General features: G+C 32.9%; 1 protein-coding gene across 1 annotated transcript in view; it reads left to right on the top strand.

Annotated features, from left to right (window-relative positions):
* Positions 1-12,384, top strand: part of GCFC2 (GC-rich sequence DNA-binding factor 2) — a 43,472-nt gene that overhangs the window by 15,205 nt on the left and 15,883 nt on the right. The window contains 6 exon segments of the mRNA XM_079109579.1: positions 2,790-2,976; positions 6,134-6,257; positions 7,138-7,219; positions 7,754-7,866; positions 8,597-8,796; positions 10,432-10,582. Of these exon segments, the coding sequence (XP_078965705.1) occupies positions 2,790-2,976; positions 6,134-6,257; positions 7,138-7,219; positions 7,754-7,866; positions 8,597-8,796; positions 10,432-10,582 (857 nt within the window).

Here is a 12,384-nt window from a genome sequence, read left to right as displayed (position 1 = left end):
CCAATACCTATTCTAAATCAGTATTTGAGGGGGTGTTATTTTGGGGTTTTTTTGGTGGGGGCTACCAGGGATTGAACCCTGGGGCACTTAACCACTGAGTCACATTCCTAGCCCTTTTTTGCATTTTATGTAGAGACAGGTCTCACTGAGTTGCGTAGGGCCTCACTAAATGGCTGAGACTGGGCTTTGAGCTTGCCAAGCTGCTGGCATGTGCTACTGTGCCCAGCTCAGTGTTTTTCTAACAGTGATGTTAAGGGCTGGGGATATAGTTCAGTTGGTAGAGTGCTTGCCTCCCAAGCACAAGGCCCTGTACTGCAAACCCCAATCCCCAGCACTGCAAAAAAATAAATAAATAAATAAAAATAGTTATGTTAAGTGAGATTACTGTTATATATTCAAGATATTTCTAAAATAACTTCATTATTATTTATTGGTATCTTGATACAATTTCCTTATTTAAAAGAAAACAGCTAGAATGACTCTTGCTTCTAGAATTGCATGTAAACCAGAACCTTTATGGTTGTTCATAATTGTTTTTGCAAGAGTGATAACATAGAAGAAAGACAGGAATCACTGGTTTAGATTAGCATTTCATTTGATCTGGATACTTTACTTTAAATTTATTGTTGTATTCAATTTTGTTATTCACTAGGTTCTGTATTTTAAAAAGAAAATACACCTTTCATGGTTAAAAAACATAACCAACCAGTACAAAAGATATACAGAGAAAGGAGAACTGTTGCTTCCAGTTTCTTGTTTCCTTCCAGAAGTGGTCTGTATCTGTACAAATACATGTATATTTTTTTCCTATTTTTTTATTGGTGTATTATAGTTGTATGTAATGGAAGGATTCATTGTTACATATTCCTAAGAGCACAAAATATAATAATGTAATTTGGCTAATATCCTTCCCCATTATTTCCCCCATCCCTCTCTTCCTCCTTCCCCCGGTCCCTTCTATTCTACTGATCTCCCTTCCACTTTCATGAGATTCCCCCCAACAACCTTTCTTTTCCATTTTCCTTTCTAGCTTCTACAGTTGAGAGAAAGCATACAACCCTTGACTTTCTGAGTTATTTCTGGTTTATTTCACTTTAACATAATATTCTTAAGTTTCATCCGTTTTCCTGCAAATAACATATTTACATTCTTTATGGCTGAATAAAACTCCGCTGTGTTTATGCCACATTTTCTTTATTCATCCATCTGTTGATGGGCACTTAGGCTGGTTCCATAGTTTGACTATTGGTGAATTGTGCTGCTATAAAACAGGAGTATGCACATACCACTGTAGTGTGATGACCTTTAGTTAATATCTTAGGAGGGATATAGCCGAGTCATGTGGTGGTGACATCCCTAGTCTTTTGAGCAACCTTCACACTGATTTACATAGTGGTTGTACTAATTTACAGTCCCACCAGCAGTGTAAAAGTGTTCTTTTTTTTCCCCCACATCTTCTCCAGCATTTATTAATTGTATTCTTGAGGACTGTCATTGTGACTGGAATGAGATCAAAATTCAGTGCTTAGTTTTGATTTCCGTTTCCCCAATTGCTAATGATTTTGAACATTTTTTCATATATTTGTGGGTCATTTTTATTTCTTCTCTGAGAAGTGCCTGTTTAGTTCATTTGCCATTTATTAATTGGGTTTTTTTTTTCTTTTTTTGGTGTTAAGTTTTTTGAGTTATTTATATTATTCTGGATATTAATCCTTTGTCAGAAGAGTACCTACCAAATACTTTCTCACATTTTGTAGGTTATTTCTTCACAGTGCTAATTGTTTCCCCTTGGTGTATATATATATATTTATATATTGTCCCCATTTTGCTATACAAAAAAGAAACCACGCTGTTTTTGGTATATCTAGAGTTTTTCACATTGAAACCTACTTACAAATTGACTGCTATAACTGATAATATTATATTTTTATTAAAACTAAAATATTTTATTAAAATAATATTTATTTTATTAATATTTTATTTTATTAACTAAATATTTTATTACATTAATATTTTATTAATGTAATGCTGTACATTATTATATTGATTTATATCTTAACTCTCACTGTTCTTTACATAGTCTGAAAGAAAAAAGGTAAATTGGGGATGAGGACATTTGGCCTAAGCAAGTGCTAGAGTGTCTTTTATGGACCAGGTTAGCAGGAATAGATAAATATTTTAATCCTGGTTCAAGTCCACATACTGTGAAATTATTATTTCATTTTTAGTTAATTCTCATTTTAAAGCAGAGGCAAATATTAGTGGAAAATACATCCCAGATGTTTTTAAAGAAATGTGTTTCTTGTTCCTCCATTGGCACAAACTTATATAACAGTAACTCCACATGGCCTCCTTGGGTTTGAATCTGAAGTGATTGATTGTTCCTGGATCTCATGTAGTTTATAAATTCTTATCAATCACAGCCTAAAACCATACTCTTTAACTTCTAATCTAAAACTAGTCTATGAATTAGCCCTCACCTTTAAAAACTTAGCAGTGTCTGTACAACTATAATACACCAATTTTTAAAAGTTGGGGAGAAAGGATTAAGAATTAACATATGTCTAGAAATAAAAATTAAAATTAAATTTAAATTTAAAAAACTTATCAGTGCTCTATTCCCTTCCCCCTTAAGAGCTCTATAACTGTGATGAGCCCCTTTACTTAGCAAGTCTAATAACTCAGGTTATAAGATTATCAATTCCCTTGATTGTCTTTAAAAATGTTTGCAAGACTGCTACTTCAAAGAAAAGCTTGAAAAATAAAGCATTTTTATTTTATTTATTTAGACTAACATTACTACAGGATACTCATCGTGCACATCAGAGAGAATATGAAAAATATATGCAAGATGTCAAAAGATCAAAGAGTACAGTCGAGAACCTGGAGAGTTCATCAAGTCAAGCTGTAAATTATAAATTCTATAAAAACATGAAAATCTACGTGGAAAATATAATTGACTGTCTTAATGAAAAGGTACATATAAATCTATCATTTCCTCTTCTGGGAAAAACACCTTTATCATACAACTAAAGAATATTCTAAGTCTTACTATTTATGTTGTGATTTTGATTATCTGTAAGTATTTTTCCTACATATTTTTTTCTATTGTCCCTTTTATTTAGTCAATAATTTATCAATGAGGGGTTATAGGTTATTTTTCAGACTCTTTGCCTAGTTAAGAACTATTATACCTAATTTATTTCTCAAATTGTCCCATCTATGGCAGTTGGGAACTTTTTAAAATTTTTTATTCTTTTTGGTTATACATGACAGTGGATTATATTTTCACATATTATACATGCATGGGGTATAATTTCCCATTTTTGTTTTTGTACATGATGTGGAGTTTCACTGGTCATGTATTCATATGTGAACATAGGAAACTATATCCAATACATTCTACTGTCTTTTTCCTATTTCCATACCCCTCCCTTCACTTCATTCCCCTTTATCTATTCCATTGAACTTCTGTACCCCACCTCCCTACTCCCATTGTGTATTAGCATCCACATATCAGAGAGAACATTCAACCTTTGGTTTTTGGGGATTGGCTTATTTTGCTTAGCATGATTTTCTCCAGCTCCATCCATTTACCAGCAAATGCTATAATTTCATTCTTCTTTATGGCCAAGTAATATTCCATTGTATATATGTACCACGTTTTCTTCATTCATTTATCTGTTGAAGGGCACCTAGGTTGGTTCCATAGCTTAGCTGTTGTGAATTGAGCTGCTACAAACATTGATGTGGCTGCATCACTATAGTATACTGATTTTAAGTCCTTCAGGTACAGACCAAAGAGTGGGCTACATGATGGTTCTATTCCAAGTTTTCTGAGGAATCTCCATACTGCTTTCCAGAATGGTTGCACCAGTTGCAATCCCACCAGCAATGTATGAGTGTACCTTTTCCCCCACATCCACACCAACATTTATTGTTACTTGTACTCTTGATAATTGCCATTTTGACTGGAGTGAGATAAAAATCTCAGTGTAGTTATAATTTGCATTTCTCTAATTGCTAAGAATGTGGAACATTTTTTCATATATTTGTTGACTGATAGTATTTCTTCTTCTGTGAAGTACCTGTTCAGTTCCTTTGCCCATTTATTGATTGGGTTATTTATTTGGTGTTAAGTTGTTTTGAGTTCTTGATATATCCTTTCCTACATTATTTTTATTGGTGTATTATAATTATGCATAATACTAAGTTTCGTTGTTTCCTGTTTGTATGTGTGCACAGTACAATGTAATTTGTCAATTTCATTCCTCAGTACCTCCCCTTCCCCCTTCCTCACAGGTCCCCTTCCTCTGTTCTCCTGCTTTCCCTTCTGTTTTCATGAGATTCCCCTCACCTTTTTTTTTTTTTTTCCTTTTTTCTCTAGCTTCACGTGAGAGAAAACATAACGACCTTTGACTTTCTGATTTTGGTTTATTTTGCTTAACATTGCTCTCAAATTCCATTACTTTTCCTGCAAGTGACACAATTTCATTCTTCTTCATGAATGAAACTCCATGGTGTATATATACCACATTTTATTTATCTTTTCATCCTATAGGTTTTTAACATATTCCCTTAGTGCTGGACATTGAGGGTATTTGCACTCATTTTGATGCTATAAGTAACACTGTATAAAATATTGTAGTTTTGTATTAAAGTTTCATCTGTTTAATAATTTCTAGAAAATGAAACAATTCAAAGAAAAGGAATTATTAAGTACAAATATTTTAAGGTTTATGAAACATATTGCTAAACTGTTCTCTAGAAAGATGTGTTAGTTTTATTACTTTACTAAATGAATAAAAAACGAATTTTGTTTTTCTATATTATGTTCTGATCTCAAACCCTTTATTTTATTAGCTATGTGTAGTTTTTCTACTTGCGAATTATCTCTTTTGCCTTGTTATTATTTTGGTTCTTGGTGGGAATTTTTTCCCTTCTCCCCCACCCTTTAGTTTTCTTAAGTTGAGCAATTCCTCTTAGGTGGGGGGCACAGACAGTGGAAGTAGCCTAGGCTTGTACCCAGGGGTCTTTTAGCCCTGAGCCATATCAGCACCACTTTTTTTTTTTTCAATTTTGAGGCAGGGTTTTACTAAGTCATTGAGGCTGACTTCAAACTTGCTATCCTCCTGCTCAGCTTCCCAAATCACTAGGATTACAAACACACCCTACCATGCCCAGATAAAATGAGCAGTACTTTATATCTTAAAATTTTTAATCCTTTTCCTATTCAATATAAACTCTCTGTCTTGTTTTGCCTTTTAAAATTGCCATGGTTGTTTGATATTCATGTTTTGAAATTTTTGTATTATCAGATTTATAAATCTTTCATCTTGTACTTTTTGTTTTTGTTTTATACACAATAAGTTCTTGCACTGGGATCTTCAGTTATCCTTATAAAAAGGTAGATTACTTAAAAATAAATTATTGCTCTACTTTCCATAGTACTTAAATCATTAAAATGTCAATTAAATGCTTTGTCCTCTGTTGTTTTAAGTTGGTTACCTTCATATACCACATGGTAGTTACTTTCTGATGTATTCATTAAAATGTAATTTTTTTCTTCATTCATCCTTGAAGAATTACACCGTTAAAATCTTATCAGCCCACGATGGCCGCAGATGTGGAACATCACTGGAATGCAACTATTGCCCAAGAAATAGGAGTTCCAATTTCAAGTAGCCTATGTTTCTGCATCACAACTTTTATGCCCATCCCTGGTTAGTTCTCTTCTCATTTTCCAATTTTTTTCAGATTTTACCAGCTTCTTCAAGTGGAAGAAGCCTTGGAAAAACAGCTGTACCCTGATTTCTTCCCGCTCTCCTATCTCAAAAAAGACTCCTTTCTCTACCTATCACGCACATCCATGTTCCTCACTCCATCTCCTTGGGCTTCATTATCTTATTATACCTGTTTGAGTAGAAAAAGATGATTTTTTCTGGTTTTTAATATTAAAAGTATTTGCAGTTAGATCTTTTGCTCATAGTTTTATAATTGAAATGCAGTGGTATTGGAAATGTCTCTTCATGTGAAAATTTAATATATACATATGTTACATATCTTCTAAATGTTACTTTTTTATACCTTTGTTATCAGTGACCTGCAAATGTTACTTATATATGTATTTCAGATGATCACCATCCAAGAAATAGAATCATCCATGCACGCACTTCTTTTAAAGCAAGCCATGATTTTAATGAAGCGCAGGCAAGAGGAATTAAAACATGAATCAGCATACTTACAACAGTTATCACGTTAGTGTTTTTTATGTTTAATATGGTTTATTATTCATGAAGCTACATTCTCATTTGGAGAATAAAAATGGTTTTATTCTTATTTTAAAATACTTTTTGTGTTTTTTCCCATTAATTCTTCACCTACCTTTCCAAAAACAAAACATTTAGAGGTAGAATATCAAAATAAATTTAGAGTTAAAAAACAAATATTATAACTTATAGTCCCTTAGTATTGTAAACAAAATATTTATATGGCCATTTAATGAATGTTTTAAGACGAGTTCATATAAATCTAAAGACTGTCAGAGATCTAACTTTGTAGTTTTAAGGACTATTCAACAGACTGGTTATGGTGAATTTTAGTATAGATTCATCTGTAAAATTTCACTGTATATGATTGTATACTTTCTTTTAGTTCTCACACTGGTTTTGTATTTTCAGAGATGTCTTCCTCTGAGTGCTATCAGGGAATAGTGAAAGGGATTAAACCACATTTTTTCAATCATAAATAATGATCTATACTAAAATAGATAATAATATGAATAAGGTATTAGCAATGAAAATATTTCTAGTATTTGGCTATGGAGAAAATTAGTAAAAATTATTGAAAAAGAATATGAGGAAAAGATACATGGATATAAAATTATATTGCTATTCTCAAGTGCTAATACCAACCAAGGTACCTTTTTTAGGCTAGGAAACTTGATGTCTAGTAATATTGTAATAGGGAGTTAACATGAAGATTTCATTGCAAAATGAAATATGCAATATAAGCATATTTTGTGTGTTTTATATATATATACCTATGTATATACAATCATGTTATTACCTTTATTTTCAAGGTGTTCCATTTTTCTTTTGAGAATTTGCAGTACAAATGAATTTTGTTCATTAACAGGCAAAACTGAGACTTCAACAAATGGAAGTTTGGCTGTAGATGAAAAAACTCAGTATATTTTAGAAGAGATTGAATCTCGAAGGTACCTATAGAATGTGAAGACTTAAAGCATCATTGAGCAAGTACTTTTCACTACTTAAATAGAATTAACTATATGAGCTAATTAACCCTAACCTGACATGTTAATTTGTGAAAGTATTGTAAGACCAAAATTTAGTTAAGCAGTTCTCACCTGCTTTAAAGGCATACTGGCGTATTTGAATTCATTGAAAGAAAGGGGTAAAAAAAAATGACATATATCAAGCTGGGAATTATTCTTAACTAGAAACAGGTCCTGATTATATTGTTACCCCTTCTTCAGAAACTAATGAGCCCATGGGGATGTTCTTACCAGGAATGTCTTATAAGAAAAAAAGGAAGAACCATCATCACAAAACTTTCCAAAGCTAAAAGGGTCAAAAAATAGTAACATAAAATTGAATCCTAATATGATGGTGTGTTTCTGGCCATAATCTATAAATTATAAAATTAATTATTTTTATTTTAAAGCATTTATTTCAGTAAGAACTATTTGCTTTTTATTTATTTGTGATTCATTACAATTACAAATTTATAGGATACAAAGAAGACAAGCAAGAGCACTTTCTGGTAGCTGTAACCATCAGGAAGGGACATCTAGTGATGATGAACTGTCTTCTGCAGAGATGACTGACTTTCAAAAAAGCCAAGGTCAATTACCAAGTTTCTAATATAGCTTTATGTGAAGTATGAAATGCTTTGCTATGATTGCCCTTAAATACATAAGTTATAGAAAACATTTGGTAAAACTTAGTAAAAATGGTAAATGATTTTGTCCTTTAAGATTTTTCCACCCTCTGGAAAAATGGAAAATAATGGCTAAGGAACATTGTGAATATTCTTTCATCTATGTGGTTTTTTCCCTCAGCCTTTCTTTTGTTACAAATGAATATTTTGGTTTCATTTCTTTAAGTCCTACTTCCAGTGCAAATTATTTTCACCTTAAAACAGTTGAATTTAATGAAATTATTATTGACATCATGAGAAGGTTCAGTGTGTGTGGTTGAGAGATTCTAAAGGGCTTTAGAGTCAATAGGCTTGAGTTCAAAGAAAGGCTTTATTCTGTGTGATCATAGGCAAATTCATTGACCTCCTAAATACAGTATTATTTGTTTGTAAATGAGTAGATTATATCCATCTTGGTGATGAGATAAGACAATGTATTTGTAGTATTTTGGCATACATCAGGGACTCAATAAATGGTAGTTGTTTTTGGTATTGATATTATCACTGTTGTTGCTAAAATGATTTTTTAATAAAAATTATATGTTAATATCAAAGGAAAGTTTTTAGTTCAATTGATTACATAGTCATACGTGGCTATGTTTATAGGAAATAAATTAGTTAAATGCATAATTTAAAGTTTTTTTTTTTTTTACAGGTGACATTTTACAGGATCATAAGAAAGTTTTTGAAGATGTGCATGATGATTTTTGTAACATCCGGAATATTTTATTGAAATTCCAGCAATGGAGAGAAAAGTTTCCTGATTCCTATTATGACGCTTTTATCGGCTTATGCATACCAAAACTTTTAAATCCCCTAATACGAGTTCAGTTGCTTGATTGGAATCCTCTTAAGGTATTTATACTTACCATGTGACTATCCTGGGTCACATTAGTTACTTAAATGCCTTTGCTGTCAGGTTAACTATAAAACACCTTACCCTAAGAGTTGGAGCTAAAATTCAGAGTTTTAGAACAATAGTCTGGAAATATGTACTTTTAAGCTACATTCTTCTTTACTTGACTCTGACTTGATTTTTCAGCCTGAGCACCACTAAATTTTTATATATTATTTGAAATCCTTCCAAAGTATAAGGTAGTATAGGTTTGGAGAAATTCAACATAAAGACCTGTTCCAAGGGCTCTGAAGGTAGAGAAAACATATTGGAAAAAGATGGTAGGAGAACTGAATGGAGGAGGAGTATTTAACAGAAGGAGATTCAAGATATAAAGGGAGAACTATTAGTTCAGTAGCTAGAGATTACACTGAAATTAAGAGAAAAGAACTTACTTTGGTAAGTATGAGGAGCGACAGATTAAAAGTAATGTTTTAGGGAGCCCTGATAGTTATCTAGTTGGATCAAAGTGAAATAAGAAGTGGAAAGCCATTGTTATAACCCAAGTTCAAGGTGACTGATTCCTCATTTAGGGTGATAGTGACAAAGGGAAGAGAAGGAAAGAATTGATTATAAGAGGTGTTATGAAATAAGAAGTAGTGAAATGTAGAGAATAACCCTAACCTTCTACGTACAAAGATAACTCCAAGTTTTGGATCCTGGAATAGTAGAAGAATAGTCATTTCGTGCATAGTAGTGGGGACTTCTCAGAAAGAATGAAGAGGATTTTAAAGAAGTGTTTTTTCTTCTTAAATAATAAAACACTAGGGAACATCCTTGGGGATATGCCTACTGAGCAAACAGAAATGAGAAAATGAAGTTCTAGAAGAGAGGAGAGTTGAAGATAAAGATTTAAGAAAATAAATGATAAAACCATGTCCTTTCTCTTTGCCTGTCTCTACCTGCCACCACCATGCTGGGGACTTAACCCAAGGCCACACTCTACTCTCTTTCTTAGTAATGATACCTGTAGACTCCAGGTTAGGATCAGGACTGCACAGTCATCACTATTAAGGAACCAAGTGCTAGGTAGTCAGTTGGGAAACAGCCTAATCATTACTCTTTCAAACTGAATTGGGTACTTATTTGGCTAGCAGAGATAATTTCATTAATATATTCAACAAATAATAACTGGTCATTTGTTACTTGCTAATAAACTAAAATGCATGCAAATTATATATTTAAGCCTTATGAGATTAAAAAAAAACAGAAACAAACTCTGCTTGAGGTAGATGAATTTTTATAAGCAAGTTTTATGGTTATTTCAAATGCCAAACAAATGTGTATTTTGCTCCTACGAGAGCATTTGCCATATGACAGGCTCTGAAGGCTCTGGCACTCAGTGGGCATTTGCTGAGTGCTATATGAATGAATGCAGGCAATGCAGCTTTTTGTTATACTGCATAGACACCATGTCTTACCCATGTTGTCTACCAAGTGGTGGTCTAAGGCTGCATACATAGTGTTAAAATGTGAAATTATTTTCTCCTTGATCCTTAGAAAAATTCTGGTGATTACTGGAAAAGTTAACAACTGTTTTAAAATACACTATTGTTTAAGAATTTATTTAGAACTTTTGTAATTCCATTTTTAAGTTGGATTCCATAGGTTTAAAACAAATGCCATGGTTCACGTGTATAGAAGAATTTATGGATAACAGTGTGGAAGATGCAAAGAGGGACAATAGTTCCGATAAAAAAATTTTGTATTCAGTCATCAACAAGACAGTTATTCCTCGAATTACAGGTACTCCTTTTTAATCTCACTAACCTTAACTTGCTCTTTGATAGTATAAAATTCTCTTCTTCAGTCATATTTTTTCAGAAGTTTTATAATAAAAGGAAATGCTATATGCAGTAAAGATAAACAGATGCCAAATTTAAACTGTTTAAAAAATGCTTGTTTGGGCAAATGGTTGGCTACCAAACTTCTAAAACTCTGATCCTTTAGCATTGTGACATTACTGCTGCTTTTGTGACACCCAAACTCATTTGTTAGGAACACATTTTCATCCATCCTTCACATATCTTTCTTTTTCTTAACTTATCCTGTTATAGTTTTTCTCTTTATGTATTTTACCTTTCATTAAAAAAATTACTGCATTTCCTGTGCATCTGCCACTTGCAACTATAAGCACTTAGTATTAATGCCTGTACTTCAGACTTTAAAGTCTGAAGACACTTGTTTTACCTAAAATTGTACTTGACAGGGATCTGTTTCACCATGCCACAGCATCAATTTTGATAGAAAAGATTGCAACTCTGTTTTTGATAAAAAGTAAAGCCATTGCTTTTATATGGTTTCTCAGCCAATTCCATTAAATTTTTAAAGATTTTTTTTTCCATCCAAGTATTCTTCTGAAAAATTAAAATTCTTACGATTAAACAGTTCCACAAATAAATCACTTTATAAGAAATGAATACCAGCTGGGTTCCTGTAGTGGTTGAATTCTCTATATATTTCAAAGGTGGTACTAACAAATGTTTCTAATGGATTGGTTATGGAGTAAATAGAAAGATAGAAATCAAGGATAATTCTATGGTTATTGAAGGAATAAAATTGCCATTTCCTGAAGTGGAGATAACTGAGATGGGTATGCCTAGGTAGGAAGGTATATTAAACATGTTGAGTTTGGGTTGCCTGACATCTAAATTAGAGTGTCAGTTATGTTGTTGAATGTATGAGTTGTAACAGGGCAGTCCAGGTAGGTATAGATTTGAAATTTATCTGCATATTGATGGCAATTAATCCATAAAATAACTAAATACTAAAGGAATGAATGTACATAGGAAAGAAAAAGGAAGTGACATGAATCCTAAGGTTTTTTACCTTTTAGAAGTCAGGTGACAAGCAGACAGCAAAGGCAGAGAAGTAAGCAGGAAACCAGGCGAGTTGTGTCCCAGAAGCCAAGTAAAGGAAGGGTTTCTAGGAAGAAAAATGAACTGTTGTCATTGTTGACAGTAAGTAAGTAAAGTAAGGATTAGAGTCAGCCATTGGAGTTTGCTATGTGAATGTCCCTTGTGATTTGATAAAAGCAGTTTAGGTAGAATGATGGAAGATAAGGCCTAAGCAAAGGGAATCCAAGAACAAAATGGAAGAGAAAAATTGGAGATAGAAGCTTAGACAGAATTTTGAGGAATTTTGTTTTAAAGGAAGGGGAGTAATATAATTAAGAGGTTTAGTCCCCCCCGCCCCCGTACTGGGGATTAAACCCAGGGTGCTGTGCCACATTCCCAGATCTTTTTAGTTTTTATTATAAGACAGGATCTGGCTAAGTTGCCCAGGCTAACCTCAAATTTATGGTCCTCCCTCAAAAGTCGCTGGGATTACAGGCGTGCAACACTGGACCCAGCCCGAGATAGGTATCACTTTTAACGCAACAGAAATAGCTTCTGTAGGCTGGTGAGAAAGATCCAGTAGAAGTGATAAAAATACCAAAGTGTAAAGGCAGAATTTCAAGAATAGTATCTTTGAGAAAACCAAAGTAGTTGGGATTTCAAGTGTAAGTCAAAAGATGGCCTTAACTGGGAGTGTTATGAAGTGCTTCA

This window comes from Sciurus vulgaris (genome assembly GCF_902686455.1).
Source record: "Sciurus vulgaris genome assembly, chromosome: 14".
NCBI lineage: Eukaryota > Metazoa > Chordata > Mammalia > Rodentia > Sciuridae > Sciurus > Sciurus vulgaris.
The sequence above is the reverse complement of the archived record's forward strand: the minus strand, read 5'-3'. Positions and strand labels throughout refer to the sequence as shown.